General features: G+C 34.3%; 3 protein-coding genes across 4 annotated transcripts; 1 reads left to right on the forward strand and 2 right to left on the reverse strand.

Moving 5' to 3' along the window:
* Nucleotides 1-596: 596 nt before the first annotated feature.
* On the reverse strand, nt 597-4,953 carry LOC121804684 (jasmonoyl--L-amino acid synthetase JAR6-like). Of its 2 annotated transcripts, none has more exons than XM_042204319.1 (5): nt 4,686-4,953; nt 3,644-3,939; nt 3,472-3,573; nt 2,407-3,200; nt 597-1,288 (listed from the first exon to the last, which is right to left on the reverse strand). In XM_042204319.1, exons 2-5 carry the CDS (start codon nt 3,937-3,939, stop codon nt 750-752), a joined length of 1,731 nt encoding a protein of 576 aa, XP_042060253.1. In that variant the 5' UTR covers nt 4,686-4,953; the 3' UTR covers nt 597-749. The 2 variants fall into 2 exon arrangements, with proteins under 2 accessions (XP_042060253.1, XP_042060251.1); XM_042204317.1 differs by having other exon boundaries at nt 3,644-3,962.
* Nucleotides 4,954-15,105: 10,152 nt separating this feature from the next.
* Nucleotides 15,106-15,779, reverse strand: LOC121803014 (jasmonoyl--L-amino acid synthetase JAR6-like). Its single transcript, XM_042202716.1, has 2 exons — nt 15,744-15,779; nt 15,106-15,540 (listed from the first exon to the last, which is right to left on the reverse strand). The coding sequence occupies exons 1-2, from the start codon at nt 15,777-15,779 to the stop codon at nt 15,118-15,120; spliced, it is 459 nt and encodes a 152-aa protein (XP_042058650.1). The 3' UTR covers nt 15,106-15,117.
* On the forward strand, nt 15,396-17,015 carry LOC121805156 (protein SRG1-like). The gene is made up of 3 exons (XM_042204943.1): nt 15,396-15,537; nt 15,608-16,085; nt 16,688-17,015. Exons 2-3 carry the CDS (start codon nt 15,837-15,839, stop codon nt 16,922-16,924), a joined length of 486 nt encoding a protein of 161 aa, XP_042060877.1. The 5' UTR covers nt 15,396-15,537; nt 15,608-15,836; the 3' UTR covers nt 16,925-17,015.
* The last annotated feature ends 1,856 nt before the right edge of the window (nt 17,016-18,871 follow it).

Consider the following 18,871-nt stretch of genomic DNA (forward strand, 5'->3'; position numbering starts at 1 on the left):
GATGAAAATGTGATGCCTTTAACAAACTTGTATGATTTTTGTGGTAATATATTGTTTATTTTTAAATAAAAAAAATTAAGGATCACATAATTAGTTCGACAATTAAATCAGACAGCTTAAAATAATGTTGTGGCAACATAAAGAAAGATTGTTAATGAGATTAAATCAATTTGGTCGACAATCAATAGATTCCTTTGTTGGATAGCGACTTATTTGAAGTCAATCTCGTGTTTCATTCCACAAATACAAGCCACGTGTTTATGATGGTCGCATTAATAGATTGGATCAAGTTGCCCACTTGCTATGTAAATATAACTACAAGCAACCTGGTCGGAACGACCTGATATTTTGGGCCGGGCCTATAGCTTTTGAATGGGCTTTTTTGGTTTATATACACTTGGTTCGACATCTACCTCCACATTTTCTGGGCCAGGCCAGATAAGCCCAACTTCGAGCCCGAACCTTAATTAGATGGAAAATTAAAGTGATTTTTTGATATTCAAAGTTACAACTCATACACACTTGTAGACGAATCTCTGACTAATCATATCATATTAGTCGTAGGAGAAATGTGTTATCAATTTTGATGCATTTTATCCTCGATATTAAAGTGAATTCTAAAGCAGAAGATTTTGTACTACAACAGTTGATTTATACAGTTGAACTGATAAATATTCTTAATAAGATTTATGCTACACAAAAACAAAAAACAGCATATTTTTCCCCCAACAAATCATCAATCCAACAGACTAAAACGCAGTGCTGAAGTAGCTCCTGACGGCGTTCACGGACAGGATCTGCAGAACGGTGTCGTTCGTGGGGCCCACGCAGCGCGGCGTCTTGAACTGGCTGACGGCGGCCCCGAGCCCCACGTAGTGGTCGAGTATCTTGTGGAAGGTCCCCTTCCTCACGATCCGGAGCTCCAGTGCCCCGATGGCTCGGACCTTGCGCGAGCTCATGTACCCCGCGTCCACGAAGGATCTGTCGAGGCAGTTGCAGCATTCCTGGAGGAGCTCGTCCTGGGGATCCCCGCTGATCTCCCAGAAGACGACGTAATGCCCGGGATCCGTAGAGAGATCCACGCGGCTGGTGAAGTCCACAACCTCAAGCTTCTCCCCCGCCAGCAGCTCGGCCGCTGCTTCCACTGCGAGCTGCAGATCCTTCTCGGTGTTCTTGTCGATGTTGATGGTGAGGAGGAGATTCCTCCTGCAGATGAACTGGAGCTCCGGAGTCGAGTTGTGGAAACCTTTAACCTTCACCACGTCGCCTAACCTGTAACGGTACAACCCTGCAACGACACACGAGCATGAGAATGAGGATCGAGCATCGTCCAACAGATCACACTTTTCTTGATTTCATCTCATCACACCATTCTGCAATTCAATCCCTTCTCAAATGTAATGAACATATAAAGATCGAACGAAGATAGGGTTCTCGTGCAATCATCCGTAGCAAAAAGGCCAGCGTATAATATCTATCCTATGTCAGGCTAGCAAGAAAACAGAAGGCGTATAAGTTCAAACAACGTATAAAGACTTCAATCATCGAGGTAGAAACGTGTTCAGACCTCGACTAGAGACAGTCAACGACTGCACATCACAACTTTTTCACTCCATTAGTTCAAAAAAAAGGGCTCCTACCAATACCATAAACATAGTTTATTCACAGCATGCTCCATGGATAAAGCATGGCAATATTACATTTCAATCTAAAACACAATAAAAGCGGTCTTGATTTGAAAACACAAGCAGACGACGAAGAAACTGAAGCAAGATGCACGGTTTGAGGAAACAGCTTAATATGTTTACATTGTCAGATAACAAAATAATCAACAGATGCAGCAGAAAGCAAATTCAACACATAATGCTTGATTATAAAATGAAGTGTTTTTGTTTTCCCCCAATAATTATGGCTAAAGTAATAAATGGATTAAAAAATTCTGACACCCTTTCGATGTTTTGTCTCGTATTAAACAAGAAGCATGTGCAGTGTGAGACAGTTCTATGAAACAATGTATTGTTTCTGAGGCCTCTCTAATCCAGCTGGTTTTATCATGTGAAACCACTTAATATATAATCAGATAAATTCAATCATAACAAATTAATAATTAAGAAACACACAAGACGATAGAGTTGAGGAAACAACAAAACCTGCATAAACGTTTAAGACGATGCCTCGTTATCCAACAACCACATGGCAAAGACTGAAGACAGTTTTTTTGGAGTTTGAAAATTAACAATTTTTATTGAATCTTGAAATGTAACATCAAGAAGGGTGAAAGAGCTTGATTAGTGCCTTAGTATTAGCAAACATACACATAATACGATGATATGATACGAGAAGCAAGTACGGTTTCAAGAATTGAATAGCATAAGAATATGAATGAATGTGTGTGCGAGTGTGTACCTGCAAAATTGGTGACTAAGATCTCGTACTCCTCGCTTATCTTGACATCGGTGAGCCCTATTGGTTTCGCCTCTTGCCCTTGGTGGTTTAGATCCTCTCTCAAAGGGATGAATTCGAAGTAGCCAATATTAGGAAGCACAGCGAAAGTGGCCATCTCTGGGGTGAGCTTGGGGTTGACGTTCGCTCCGATCCATCCCTCTGAAGCTCCGTAATCTGCACTTAACAAAGGTAGCTCGCCAGCATAATGCCTCATTTTTTTCAGATACGGCTCCATTGACCCGGTCATGATCCCGTATATGTACTTGGTGTTCGGAAATAGCTCTTGGATTAGGCCGTACCAGTTGCTTAGCCCTGAGATGTTTCTATAAATGGTATCCGCCAGTTGAGGATTCGGTACAAGTAGCTTTGACATAGCTGTTCGGATCAATGGGACTGTAATCCGGCTGCTCAACGTCCCTTCACGGATATCAGTGACAAGTTCTTCCCAGACTTGTTCGAAGGTCCGGAAGGCGTGGACTATGCTATGCGCGAACGTGGATGAGACGACCTGAACATCGTCTCTGAAAATCAGTCCGCATAGGAGATGACAGTACAACGACTGATGGAAATCAGGTCCAAAGATCACTTCATCAGGGCTGCAGCACGGGGTCTGCATTGCTCTCATTGTTTTCTTGAACTGTGCATTGCGGTAGACGTTGGTTGTGGCTGTTCCAGCAGCTAGCCCGCCTTTCGTCTTGAACTGCTTGCTGCTATAGATGAACTGCAACGCCTTCCCATTCCCAATTGGATACTCCCTATAAAAGTAAATCGTTACCACACAATCACCATAGTCAAAAGCAAGCTGTCTTCAACAACAATAACCATGAATTCATCAAAGCATAAAATTCAAAGAAAGGGGACCAATGAAAGGGAAATAACTGGCTAAGGACAGCAAAAGTGACATTTAGTTATATAATTAGAGGATAATCAATTTTCCATATTGTGACAAGGCAAGCTTAACCTTTATATCACAAAAAAAACAAGAAACACCATTGTGCACATAGCCACACCATTAGTTTTCTTTACCTATTCCTATATGCGAACGACGTCTTGTATATCTGCATCGTGCTCTCCATCAATTCATCATTGAAAGGCACAAACTTAGGCTTCCCTTGAGTGGTACCCGAACTGCAACAAAACTAAAAGTAAGAAATTTCACTAATCTCAAACAGACTGTCAAAGTGAGTGAAAGCTCCACCTCAAGGAGATGGTGGTTATCGGCTTCCCGGTGAGGCAGCAGGGGCTGTTGCCGTCTGCAATCCGCTGAATGTAAGGCTCCAAGTCACAGTGGGAGACAATGGGAACACAGTTCTTGAAGCTATCAGGATCAGTTCTGCCATTGAGACCCCATCTCTGCAAATACTCTGTTCCACCATTTTCATCCAAGATTTTCCGCAGAGTCTCTCTCTGAACTGTCCCTGCATCCCTCGACAACGACTCGAACTCATTTATCACTGCTTCTGCATCAAATCTCTCCTCCATTTTCTCCAGCATCTTCACAAATTCAATCAAGAAAGCTGCAAATTTTCAGCAGAAATCACAATCCTGGACAATCACAATCTAAGAAGCAGTATACTTGAAAGAGAATAGGCTATACACTTATAGGTCTAAATCTACAATGAAACTACCTACATAATAAATGAAGCTATACTAAATTCAGTGAAAAGATACACATGGTCAATCATTGAAGTAGTACAAGATATTTATAACTTTATTAGGCGGAAAGCTGTTAATGTTTCGATGCCGGTTAGCTCAAAGAGGGAAAAGAAACACATAAGAAATTAAAGTGTAACAAAAAAGCTAATTGATAAATTCTAGCTAAGAAGCTCCCTAATTACATATGGTAAAAAGAAGAATAAAACTAACAGTTTACTTTTGGAGATAAATAAAAATCAGATTCGAAGAATTAAAACCAAGTCCCAAGCTAGTGAGCAAAAATCAGGGGAAGTTTCGCAGTCACATTTAATGCATGAAAAAGACACGCAATTTGAACTAAAACTCGAAAGGGAGAAAGAAATCAAAGAAAAAATCGAAACTTGATTCATTCATCACGCAATATCACAGACACGAGAAATCCCATTTGCCCTCAATCACAAGTCGAATAAAGTAAACTTCCACAAAAGAGATATAGAGCTCCACAAACTCTAGAAAATGACTGCCACCAGGAAAAAAAAAATTCATGATTTCCACCAAAGAAATAGCAAAAAAATCCAGTATCTCGCCGGAGAAGCAAAACCCACCTAGAAAAAAAAGGAAATCCGACCGACCAAATATTCAGTGAGAATCATAATTCACAGAGAGAGAAGCAGGGAGAAAAGGGAAGCGGGTGTTTCGATGGAATAACGGTTTAGACAAAGGCCAAAGGGGGGGTTATGTTTTGAGTTGATTGTTTTTGGGGGAGGTGAGGCAGAGTGTCAAGAGAGAGAAAGGGGTATTTTATAAGATGAAAAAGATTGGATTTTTATGGGAGGGGAAGTGAGAGAGGGAGGGAGAATTCGGCAGTTGGAAAAATGAGCCAACAACAATGGGTGTCTATCTAATGGAAGAATCTTTTTCATAGCACCAAGAAACAAAGAAAATGGTCACATCACATTTGATATTGTCCTACTCACAGTCTCACACTATGGTGAATGAAGTATGTGCGAAATTTTAATAAAAATACATTCTTATAAAATTACAACTATCAAGTAGTGAAAAGAAAAAAAAAATAAGTGCATTACTAGAGCTCATGTGACATACTACGTGTGGCACACGTTTGTGCAATAAATTGCACATATGGCTGTGTCATAATGTTGATTTCTCGGCCACTAATGGAAGGAATCTATAGTCAAGATCATTCTATTTTGAGGTCTTTTAATCTTACAAAGCATCCATTTTCTAATTTCTATTATTCTCCATTGGATTCCTGTAAATTCTAGCAGAACATAAGGAATTTTATTGACAAAGTTTATTCTGTATGGCACATTGTAATATTACTCTCGTCCTTTAGTTTTTACAGTTTCGGTATATCTTCCAATAGTGTAGTACTGATACACAAAAAATAAATATTAAAATGGTGTTGTAATTGTATATTTTAGATATTTGTTTAAATTGATTTTTCTTGTAAGTAGATACAATTCCAAGGTTGTATTGTATCAGTATAAATATAGGCCAATAGACATCCAAATCCATATACATAAGGTTGTCGAAAATTTACTAATTTTTCTTAAAGTTAGATGATAAGTTATTTCGAACCATCTTCTTTCTATATATAATCGCATTTAAGTGTGTATTTATGAAAATATAGCTAATTTAAATGTGAAAAATAGAGGTATAAAGTATAATTGCCTAATTGGCACATGAGGGGTTGTTTAGAAATATAATAAAAGTATAGGGGTCAAGCAGAAAAATAGATCGTCCGTAGTTTAGTTTTTTGAGTGATGACACAGTATATTGTTAGTGGGTCAATTTGCAATTTGCATTAATTATGGGTTGTTGCTAGCTTGTTACAACTCGACAACATAAAATTCATTGTAATAATTCAAGGTAATTGCACTCAATTCAATAATTTTACACGCCAAATTCAGTAATTACACAAAAAAAGGAGTAATAGGCTAAAGGGGGCTAATTTTAACACTCCTAAATAAATACTCCTATATGTAATCGCATTTAAATGTGGCTATTTTAAATGTGAAAAATAGAGGCTTAATCGGCGGCCTGAGGGCCTGGGTTGGAAATATAGTTAAGCAATGGGGTCAAGCAACAAAATAGGTCGTCAGATTATTATCATTTCATCTTTTAAGAAAATAAATAGATTGTTTTAAACTTTTATTTATTAATTTTTAAATTTTTAATGTGAATCAAAATGTACTTCAGTACTAGATACTAGTACTATTTATTAGACCACAAAATAGTAGTAACAAGATTAAGGAGGTTATTAATTATTGATGGGATTATGGTCCCCAAACTTTTAACAGCGAAAATAGAAACATTTTTTGATGATACATTTAATTGAATTCTCCATGAAATAAAGATGGACAAATGAGGTGGTCCAATATATTGTCAATTTATCAATGATATGTCTATTAGTTAGAGCTGCATCCAGTTATATTTATTTGTCATATTTCCATTTTAAAATTTATTTCGAGTTTACATGCCGATTGCCGACACGTATTGGTCGTCATAAATTTAAACAAAATATGTTATATTTAAATGAATAATAATTAGTGGCAGTTTATGAACAACATAAATAAAACTTTGAAATGAAAAACAACAATTTCCATTTTCCATTTTCCATTTTCCATTTTCCATTTTCCATATTCAGTTGTTCTGAAATAAGTGTACGTGTGACATGTGTCCATTTCAGTTATAATTGTAACTGTATATTTGGTGAGAAAAGAATGCAAGTTTTCGAATATTATTATATACCCTTTACAAATTCACTTTTTGCTTAATAAAATATAGGTCTAGTAGGGTTGAATAGTAGGAACTAGGAAGACAAATAATTTCTCGGTAAAGTTGGAAAACCCAATTTCTTACGAAGTACTACTACTACTTCGGAAGAGCTATAAAAAAAATAATAATTATAAGGAAATAGTAATAAATAATGTAATTTTTCGGATGACCAATAATGCAGATCATCAATTGTGACCACATTAATTACATAAGTGTTTCTAATTTCTAACATTTAGTAAATTGGCATATTTTTAACACTGCCTTTTATCGTACATCTCATAAATTTTTACTAGGATCATTAAACTTAACATTACATAAAAAGTCAAAGTTATTATATAATTAATTTCTCATACATATTAAAGAATTTGATGACCCACTCATAATTTATACTCTTATTGAATTACAATACAATATTAAATAATTAATTTTATACTAATAGCCAACAATGCTCACGAATCATGGAAGAAACTTAAATTTCTATATTTGCTATGTTTGTTTTGTCCCCTCGAACTTATTGAACCTATTATAACTATTATATTTGTGAGACCTCATTTTTTTTTCTTTTTTTGTGAGTATTGATAGAAAACGCCATTTATCGCGAAAATCAAGTTTATGGTCCAAACTCCCCAAACAATAAATAGAAACTTGTGTAATTTTACATTATGATATCTTCTAGACTTCTACACAACATCAAATGAGCTATCAAACATGCATAAATTATGAGAAAATTATTTCAATGATCCATTAACAAAACACCACGCTTCACACACATACACTAAAGCGCCGGCGCACACATTATATATACTCCATATATAAAGTCCAAAAATATATTAATAAATTATATAGTAGATTTGATCTATATTACCCTAATTCTTAACTCAATAGACAACAGGAGTGATAGTCCATCTCAGCAAGAATAAAATATAGTATACTCCCTCCGTCCAACTATAAGCGAAACATTTCTTTTAGGCACGAGATTTAAGAAATTGATATTTAAAGAGTTAAAATAGAGAAAGGAAAGTAAGAGAGAGAGAAAAGTAGAGAAGTAAAGAGAGAATAAAGTAGGTTGAGAATAAAGTACTAAGAGAGATGATTTTTTGCTAAAAAGGAATATGACTCAATTATAACGAGACATCCCAAAAAGAAATATGACTCGCTTATCTTAAAATTGGGGGAGTACAAATTTTAGACTGACCAACACTACTACATGGAATATTTAGTTGGAACCACTCATTTATAGAGTACAAACATAAATTAGACTAATTATGATGTAGTTTTAATTATAATCATAATTATTTGTCTAAGGAAATATTATTTATAAGAGTGAACTACAAATTAAGGATCTATGTGTGATATTTCAAACGTCATGGGTACATGAGTTTAAAAATATCATCATAGGGGGATCTACATAAAGATAGTACTTATAATCACGTGTTTTTTCACTATTCTAGGTCTTTTGTCCATTTCTTTTTACCATTATGCAACTCGAGGGCATTTCAGTCTTATTTCATTGAGGTGTGATTAAAGAGATGGAAAAACCGAAATAGTAAAATAAATATCTTAAATGTTATTATGTCTATATATAGATCTCTATAATGATATTTTTAAAACTCGTGTTCGGTGGCGTTCAAAATGAAATACATAGATCCTTAATTTGTAAATTTGTAGTTAACTTTATTTACAATAACCAAAAACTGCTAAGGCAATAGTAATTACTAGTATTTTAATATTGGAATAATTTCGCTAGCACTAAAAAAAGTAACCTTACAAGCGACAATAATGTAAATATATACTCATATAGTATTAAGTTTTCGAATCGCCAACTCGTAGCCCAACTATAACTAATATAGAATTCTAGTTGTTCAACATTTATGTGAGAGATAAAACAAAAGCATCACTTTTATATGTACATCTAGCATGGTCTTTCACAATCAGATATGTTGCTTTATGATCTAGTAACTGAAAATTTAATCATAGAAAGTGTAATTAATAAACTACCTAGTAAGCTATATTAAGTTGGAATTTTTGCTCGTAAATAAGTGCACATGTAATTGCGATTATAAACGAGATAAATTCATAAATTGTTTATCCAAATTTGACAAAATGTATATGTATACATGAGGCGAGGTCAAATAAGAGGTTTCACTATTAATTTCGTACACAACTCAAGATGAGAGAAGAGTTATTTGTAATCCATATAACTAGGTAAAACCAGAGTAAGAGTGTGAAAGGTTGATTAACTTTCTCGCAAGGTCAATAGTTGGATTATCGTGATCATCGACAAATTGATTAACTTTCTTGCAAGGTCCGTACATTCCACGCATATCCGGTAATGTGGATGGACTAAAAAGATATGGGCAAGGATCCCATGTTGTGCACAGCCGGGGCTATACCAAAATACATATTTTATAATAAAGTAAATTAATATTATATGTGATTTAGAAATATTCTATTCGTCCCAACTTAATTGTCACTGTTTTCCATTTTGGTCCGTCCCAACTTAATTGTCACATTTTATTTTTATCATAAATAGTAAGTAGATCTCACATCCCACTAACTCACTTCACTCACATTTTATTATAAAACCAATATAAAAAAGTGGGTCTCATATTCCATTAACTTTTTCAACCAACTTTTCTTTACATTTCTTAAAACTCGTGCTCACTCCAAGAGTGACAATTAAGTTGGGACGGAGGGAGTATAAAGAGTAATAGAGTGGGTGTAACAACATTTCCTATTTTGCTATCAGCCATAGCTGGGAATCTAAATCCAAAAAATATAATGTTCAATTATTAAAGAATAAATTATAACTGATTTTTAAAAAATGAAAAAAAAGAATTGGCGAAAAAGAGTATACATAGTAAATTTGTTTCATTGTTATACTTGTCCTTTCATCGTACCTATAACTCAATAAAAAAGTGTCTTACCACCATCTATTCAAGAACTAGTAAAATTAAATGCTACTACAACCTAGTAAAATTAAATACTACTAGTACTTACTTAATTCACAAAAATAAGCTACAAAATACACTATACAAATCATGAAACGTGTACGTCTGAAAAATATTGTGTACATGTTTAATTGTAATTTATCTGCGTAAAGTGAAAATCTAATATCGATATCATTCGATTGAGATGATATATTAAATTATTAATGCAAATTAAAATAGATCCAATATTTACATTTTACACATTGAACATAAAATTTATAGCAAGATGGCGTTGGACGTGATTGAAAATATCACAAACAACCATTCGAGATATTTAATATGACTAATAATATATGACTAAGGGAGTACTTTCATACATAAATATACTTAGTTTTATTAGTGTAAGCAACTTGTATTTTTTTTTAAATATGACTAATAATATATGGCCTAACCTAAGTCTAACCACGGGATCTTTTATTAACCACCCCTTTTCTATTATTCAAGTGTGTGACAAGTGTGAAACAATTAAAATTATCTTGTACTTTTTTCGTAATTGTATATACAAAAACACACACATACATACACTATTTATACATTGGATTAACTGGTTAGTACGTTCACTTATGCATTTCAAAATGCACGTTAGAAGTTAAATAAATTATACACACTGGCATTGCATGCAAAATAGACTTGTGTGGGATTAAAATACAGAATAATTTAAAACCTAACCTCTTAGGAGTATTGATAGGGCTAAGGTCCCTATCAATAATTTAAAATACAAAATAGACTTGTGTGGGATTAAAATTTAGCAATTTGCAAACCTAACCTCTTGGGCCATTGGGTAATAATTAATTCCAAAAAAACTAAACACGAGACAAGCATAAAGTTATATTATATTCCTAATATTTAAGCATGATAATCCATTGCATTAATTTTCTGATTTTCACACTGTTTTCTAATGGAAGTGTCGTCATAAAATCCAATGCAAATTTCGATAATTTCTTGAATATTTTAATCTTATATATTTCACTTTCTTGATGTACGTGTACTTAGTATAAATAATCAATGTTATTGAAATATGATCTAGTAAATCTAACAGGAGTATTAATCAATGAGAATGTAGTTAATTAGTATACGTATATTTGTAAATAATACTATTTATAGAGATTCCTTTTATTTTGAACACAAAAATCATCACACAATAAAAAAAATGATACATATGGCTGTGTTAAAACAAAATTTATTTTTCTTGAAAAATTAAACACTGCGTCTAAAGGATAAATTGTTGTACTCATAGTTAAATTAACAACACTCATATATAATTAAATTAAAATAAATTTTGGCCTCTCGGGGATTAAGACTTTGGTGCTGCAATAATCTAATAATAGGAGATGCATCATTATACATTTACTCCCTCTTCTCGCAGATAGAGTCCCGTTTTTTCATTTTAGTCCGTCCACGAATAATAGTCCCGATTCATTTATACTATAAATGGTAATAAGCCCCACATTCTACTAACTGTTCCACTTACATTTCATTTAAAGCTAATAAATACAAGTGAAGTCATATACCACTAACTTTTTTCCCACACTTTTCTTAACACTTCTTTAAACCATGCCGGGAAGAAATATGATTCTTATTCACGGACGAAGGGAGTATATCCTAGTGATCATACCAGGATTAAAACTAGTACTACTAGTAATTTTTATTCTTATTTTAAATTTCAGTGTTGTTTTAAAATAGTGTTGAAAATAAACTAAGGTGATAGTTCGGTTTTCTAGATAAAATAATACCAAGATATAATTTAGGATTAAGTTGTGAGATTATTTTAGTTATAGGAAGTTAGCTATGATTAATTATCCTATGATTATCCATCTAAGATTGAGTTGTGTGATTAAATCTTATGAACCAAATACATTACATATTTAATCTGAGACACAATTTTGCATATTGAACACATCTAAGTGTTAGAAAATAAATCTGGACGGAGATTTCAATATAAATTGAAATTAGCACCGGCCATTTATTGGCTACCATATATAAACGAAACCACTTAAAAAAATACTACTACAAAAGAATACGAAATAAATTAGTGGCGAATGATGTGACGCTTATTCACATTTTCTCCTATCTTATTCTTCGTCTACCCTTTTGGAATTAATTATATTGCGACGCAGTTTTGGTCTTCAAAATTAACCAAAGTCAGTTGGAATATTACACCAAAGAAATTAAGTATGTCACCATAAGGGAAGAACAATAAAAATAAAAATGTTCACGTTTTAAACTTAATTCCTGTATCAAATAGGAAGATTATGTAACCCCTAATACATCTTTATCAAATGATTGAAATCAAGTATGCCACCAAAAGGTAAGAAAAAGTAAAATAAATAAAAATATTCTTATTTTAAAACTTAATTCCTGTATCAAATAATTGGATTCACGCAATAACTTTTGTACACATAAATCAAATTATAATCTTATTTTATTTTATAGAGCATTCGAAAAATGACAAGGCAACAGTCGCAACAACAAATAGAAAACTTTCAGAGAATAGCCGATTTCGATACTCCATATTACTAAAAGAAAAGCACTTTATAGTCGGTGGCTACATATTTAATTATTTTCAAATCGAACCTGTCACATTTTTATGTGTATTTGATATAATTTTATTTCCTTATGTAATTTACTAGTTTATAATTATGCACAATTTAAATTTTACATGGAGCAATAAACTTCAACTCATATTTAACTAAATGTCTAATTTGTCGGTAGTTTATATGCACAAATAAGAATGAAAAAAAGCCAAATAAATTTTGAAATTTTATTTGTCCTCTGCAAATTTGTATCCATATTCGTTGTACCTAGGATAATAGTTCAACAATGATTTGAATTTTGAACAAATAGAGGAATATTTTGTCAAGCAAAACAAAAAAACGCAGTGTCACTATTCGTATTCCATGGAGACATGTTTATTTTATGCCAATTACGATTTATTATTCAAAATAAATTGCTTAAATAATTAAAAGTCAAAATCAATTCGGTTATAATGATTTTGTTTTTACTGTGTGTGTGTTTGTTTAGAAAAAAACTGTTTCTAAATTAGTGAGTACTCCACTAGCTAGATAGAATTGAAGGATAATGAACTTGCATTTTTGGTTTGCTTTAATACAGAAATTGAATAGTTTAAGGGGTGGAATACAAAATAGATCAACAATTGTGTTTTAGATGTTGCGACGACGTAGTTTATAGAATTGTAGATCTCATACTTTTAAAAGTTAGTTGTAATTTATGGTCTAAATTCTGTGATTATTTGAAAAAATGGCCCAAAATGTAAAAATGACATGGACTTTACAAATAAGAAAATGTCACATTTCATTAAAGTTGTAAAATGGCTCCAACTTTGAAAGAAAACTCATTTACTTTTGGCATTAACTAGTGAGAGTTTTGATATAATACAATCATATTATCTACCCATATATGTTTGCAAATTGCAAGAGTTCATGATTTTCGGATATGTTTTAGAAGTTTCTTTTGAAAATTTTAAAGTTTACACTATTTTAACAACTCTCATAAAAGTTTAGGCTTTCTAGAGTTCATAAAATTTGAGTTATATTTATAATATTTCTTAAAGTTCATGCAATTTTTTAAAGTTCCTAATGGCTCTAAAATTCTGGCATCAGTACAGCAACCCCTAATAAATTTAAAAGAGTAGAGTTTTCTACTCTTAAGATCCGTTTGGTTTCGTTAGTAATAGCAGAAAAACGATAACTATCTTGAGCCAACAGTGTATATCATGGTGTTTGGTTTGCCAGCTACGGCTAGAGGTGCCCACGGTTACGGGTCGGAACCGCCGATTCCAGTTTTTGAAATTGCCGAACCGGAACCAAACCACGAGGGCGGTTCCAAACCACCGGTTTTGGTTTCAGTTCCGAACCTCAACGGTTTTCCGGCAGTTTTTTTTTTTACGGTTTTTCACGGTTCCGAACCGTCGGTTTTTGGCGGTTTTTTGCGGTTCTGGCTCAGTTTCACGATGTTCTGGCGTTTTTTCACAGTTCTGGTTTGGAACCGGCAGTTTCGGCACGGTTTCGATTCAAAAATTTTTGAACCTAAACCGAACCACGGTTTTAAAACGACGGTTTCAGTTTTGGTAAATTTTCACGGTTCCGGTGCCAGAACCGTAAACGTTGGACACCTCTAGCTACATCACATTAACTTATGTGCAAAATTTGGACCAATCTCTTCCCCACTAACTTTAAAATATCATTTAAGTTAAATAAAATATATGCATCCTAGGTGTTATTATTATTCTTCTTCATCATTCCTTAGGAAAAAACTAAATGTTCGTATATTAATTAAATCAATAGATTTAATAATTATGTTAATCATTTCGGAAGCAGTTAAATATTTGGAAAATTAAACCGTCAAGATGTTAACTTAATGGGCCTAGCAATACTTCACATAGTCCAGCAATTAGTTCTGATATCTTATTAATTCAGTCATCCTTTGGAAATTTTCAGCCCAGACATTTATTGTGCTTTTTGGCCCAACATTAATTAAATCATTCGCCCAAACTTCGTAGACAGTATGGGCAAAGAGTCTGTCCCTTCTTCACTCTTCTTCCCCAAATTACCGTTCCCTAACTCTCTCGGCAAAAATCGGTCATATCTCTCCCCACTGTTGCTAGGAATCGGCGGAATGAGACCTATTGCCTCCTATCGCGCCGCCGCCACCGCTGATTTCCGGCGCCAGCAGTGCCGGCGTTATGCTCTCCTCGAACGCCGTTAGTCGTCGTCTTCTCCAGCCCTAGCTAAGTCCCCATCTTTACTTGTTATAATTAGCTGCTGAGGGAATTTAGGGTGTTGATACATCTTGTTATGAGGTTTTGGTTCAAGCAAGCTGGGGAAATTGCAGTTATACTAATAATCCTATGTTGTGTATGGTATTAGTGATATGCAAACTCAAAGCTGAAAGGGGAGATGGATTTACCTGATGAGTTGTGCTTCCTTTGCTGCTCTCTCTTAATCTCCACACTTTGTTTGAAAGAGATGAGACTGGATGAGGGGCTGAAAGTCTGCTTAGTTGTTGAGATTTTACTCAATAGGTAGAAAATGAAATTTCTTGTTGCTCCTTTGTTCCTTTCTATACTTCCTTTGTAATTTCATAACAGAGGTCGAGCAATTAAGAAATAAAAAAGAGCTTTTCTTCATTTGGAAATTTTGAATAGAATCATCCCTTAATTTCAGAATGAGCACGACAGTGTTCCATAAAAAGAAGGGAAGGTAAAATTCCAACAAAAAAACAGACTAGTTCAAACGCAGTGCTGAAGTAGCTCCCGACGGCATTCACGGACAAGATCTGCTGCACGGTGTCGTTCGTGGGGCCCACACAGCGTGGCGTCTTGAACTGGCTGACGGCTGCCCCGAGCCCTATGTAGTGGTCCAGTATCCCCCTTCCTCACGATCCGGAGCTCCAGCGCCCCGATGGCTCGTGCCTTGCGCGAGCTCATGTACCCTGCGTCAACGAAGGATCTGTCGAGGCAGTTGCAGCACTCCTGGAGGAGCTCGTCCTGGGCTTCCCCGCTTATCTCCCAGAAGACGACGTAGTGTCCGGGATCCGTCGAGAGATCCATGCGGCTGGTGAAGTCCACAACCTCGAGCTTCTCCGTTGCCAGCAGCTCGGCTGCTGCTTCCACCGCGAGCTGCAGATCAAAGAATGGGGCATTTTCCAGGTTCTAGTATTTTTTAAAAGAATTATTATGTACTTGAAAGTAGTAGTGTGTCTAATATTGTTGGTTGCAGCTGGTGAATCTGGGGTGGATGGTTCGTGGCTGGGGCGAGAAATTCATGAATTCTACGCACTGCCATTGGAGAATTCGAGGGTTATGGCCAGAATTTGATTGGCGATCACAAGGTTGAATGGGGCGATCGCTTTTACATGATCACCAATCCCATCCACCGGAGGAAGCCTCATCTCTTCCCCGACCTCCCCCACTCTATTAGGTAAGTATTACTCCTAGTATAATTGAAGATGGATGTGAAAGAGATGGAAGAGATGTTCGAGAATGGGATGCAATCAGTGAGGATGAACTACTATCCGCCGTGCCCGGAGCCGGACAAGGTTATCGGGCAGATGCCGCACTCGGATGGAAGCGCCGTCACCATCCTCCTCCAAGTCAACGGCGTCCAAGGTCTCCAAATCAAGAAAGATCATGGAACTTGGATGCCGGTGAAGTTCTTGCCGGAGGCTTTGGTCGTCAATTTCGGTGACACTGTTGAGGTCAATGCTTCTTTCATAACATAAAATAACAGTTTTCATTATTTCATCAATAATAAATATCCCATTTTCGGATTTAACAGGAGGGATAAACTGGTAGAGTAGAAGACTAATCTAGATCCATGTTTTGTTTTGTTTTTTTGTTAAAATTAAGAGGAAATGACTTAATTTAATTGTGACATTTTAAAAAAAATACAACCCAACTTAGTTGGGATGGAGGGAGGTAAATTGCAATTACGTGTCATTGATACATCTATAGCGTTCTTTTTTTGCTAAAAATGGATATATTATGTCTACATTTTACAAAATGTGCCTAGTTTGATAATTGAGATTGACCCCACCAAAAATTAAACACAATCTTCATTTGATTTAGTAGTAATGTATTTTGATTTATCACATACTCCTATTACATTTTATTTGAGAAGTAGAACAATGCTATTAAATTATTGACGTCGACTCATTCATACACGTTGATTTACAATTCCGGTCAATTTTTTTTTATGGACTAATTCGCTAAGATACCTGAATTAATCATTGGAACATATTTTTTTTTATTTCAATCTTATTTACTTGGTTCATTGATAAACCTCATTTATGATTTGCAGGTGTTGAGCAATGGATTGTACAAGAGCATTGAACATAGGGCAACAGTTACTTCAGAGAAAGAGAGAATTTCAGTAGGAATGTTTTTCAACCCTAATTTTGAAGCAAATGTGGGCCCATCTCCATCTCTCTTGGGTAATCAGAAGCCAATATTTAAGACTATATCAATGAAGGAGTATGTTAATGGCTTCTTCTCTAGGAGACTCCAGGGCAAATTTCTAGACACCATGAGAATATAAGGCCTCGTTGAGTTAGATTATTTAGTTTTGAGTGAATTAAATAACATAAGTTTGTATTTGGTATGAAATATAATAAAAACTGTTATTTTTACTCTTTTTTGGTACAAATATTTACATTTATGAGAAAGTTGCAAATGGACAAAAGTAACCTCACTAAAATATACTTCCTCCGTCCTAAGATAGTAGAGACATTTCTTTTGGGCAGAATATTTAAAAATTGATATATTAAAGATTAAAGTGGAGAGAGTAAAGTAAGAGATGATGAAATAAAGTAAGAGAGATGAAGAAAGAGTAAAGTATAAGAGATGATAAAGTTTTTGTCAGTAGCCAAAATCAACAAAAAATGAAATTGTATATTTAGTTTGTTTTAATACAGAAATTGAATAGTTAAAAAATGGGTGGAACTCAAATTAGTTCAAAACACACACAATTTGAATAACTGCATTCCAAAAGTTTTATCGATTAAATATGTCGTAATTAGACTTTTGTATTAACTGATGTGTATGCTAGTTTGGGCCTATAAGCCCAACAAGATTTGAAACGGTATTATAAATAACTATTTTTATTTGAATGCATTAATTCATTAATCACCAATTTTTTTTCCTATATTAGTATAAAATATTCCCTTAAAAATCTTCTTACAATGTTTTTCTCAATGAAAATTAATTATTTTATATTTAATCTTGTAATATCCATCCAGAACTATGTAATTTATCAATCATGTCAGTATCTCATACTGAATCACAGTTGACATTCAGTCGCAAAATTTCAGCCACAGTTCCATATTTTTATTAATCATTTTTATTAAATTTTCATAGAAAAATTTAAATTATATAATCATATTAAAATAAAACAAACAATTAAATGGTAAATAACAAGTCCAATAAAATTTAAAATAAAACCGACTTAATTAATAAATAGAATTACATAACTAAAACCAACTAACCCAATAAAAAAATCAATCCAAATTCAAAGGCCATTAAAATATAGGCCAAAGTAAAATATGAAAAAATACTACTCCATCTAACAACACAATGCACATATTATCTTCCATAAAAGAAACACTTGCTGGCTACTGCACTGTACATGTGGAGAATTTATTTTGATTTGATTGCTCTTCTCCATCTTCTTCCAATTCAACCATTGAAGAACTTTCTTCTCAAATAAATTCATTTGGAGAATCCATACCATTACATCTTCAGAGAGCGCAACAACTTGAGGAAACGTAGAAGCATCGGCGAAGGGTGCTCAAGCTTTGGAGGAAGCTGAGGTTCAAAGAGAAAACCTAGATTTTTTTTTATGATGAACTGGTCTAATCGGCCATCGGTTTCCGGCTGAACTGCCCGGCTCATCCAGTTCAAAACGGTCTAACGTCACAACGGTTTTTATACATGAATCGGACCGGACACGCCACCGGTTGGCAGCCAAATCAGTCAGATCGGCCGGTCCGGTTTTTAAAACACTAATTAAACCTATGGAGTCCCCAAAGAGTCATACCGATTAATCAATGTTTTAATCCTTTTGTTTTTAATTTCTCTAAATAGTCAACACTCAACAATCCCTTTTAGAATTAAAATGCACGAAGACTCTGTACTTAAGAGACAATTATTGATAAAATAAACAGTATTAATAGTCACTAATCACTACCATGTTACAATACGAAGTAATGTGGTTAGTAGTAAAGTATGATAGAAAATTTATTTTGTGGACGAGGAATGTGAGAAAAATTGACACTCTGAATTTCATTGAAATCAAGTATACTATAATCACCAAACTTTCTATCATATTATTATTATTAGTTGCATTTTCGAATCTTTTACAATACTTCTTCCAAATTGGTAGTACATCCTTTGTTGATTGAAAACCAAATGTGTTAAAGAGACCCTATCATTATCCCATTCCACCCACCTCATACCAATAAAAAATGTCAAAAACAGTTATTATTAG

Source organism: Salvia splendens, chromosome 5, assembly GCF_004379255.2.
Source record: "Salvia splendens isolate huo1 chromosome 5, SspV2, whole genome shotgun sequence".
Taxonomy (NCBI): Eukaryota; Viridiplantae; Streptophyta; class Magnoliopsida; order Lamiales; family Lamiaceae; genus Salvia; species Salvia splendens.

Bases quoted from the DNA above. Each gene is read 5' to 3' on its own strand.
- LOC121804684 (XM_042204319.1), bottom strand. From the start codon at position 3,939: ATGCTGGAGAAAATGGAGGAGAGATTTGATGCAGAAGCAGTGATAAAT. The intron at 3,574-3,643 runs GTGGAGCTTTCA...GTTTTGTTGCAG, and splicing joins ATAACCACCATCTCCTTGAG to TTCGGGTACCACTCAAGGGA. The intron at 3,201-3,471 runs GTAAAGAAAACT...TTACTTTTATAG, and splicing joins TCGTTCGCATATAGGAATAG to GGAGTATCCAATTGGGAATG.
- LOC121803014 (XM_042202716.1), bottom strand. From the start codon at position 15,779: ATGAGGCTTCCTCCGGTGGATGGGATTGGTGATCAT. The intron at 15,541-15,743 runs GTAAAAGCGATC...AAAAAATACTAG, and splicing joins TGGATGGGATTGGTGATCAT to AACCTGGAAAATGCCCCATT.
- LOC121805156 (XM_042204943.1), top strand. From the start codon at position 15,837: ATGGATGTGAAAGAGATGGAAGAGATGTTCGAGAATGGGATGCAATCA. The intron at 16,086-16,687 runs GTCAATGCTTCT...TATGATTTGCAG, and splicing joins ATTTCGGTGACACTGTTGAG to GTGTTGAGCAATGGATTGTA.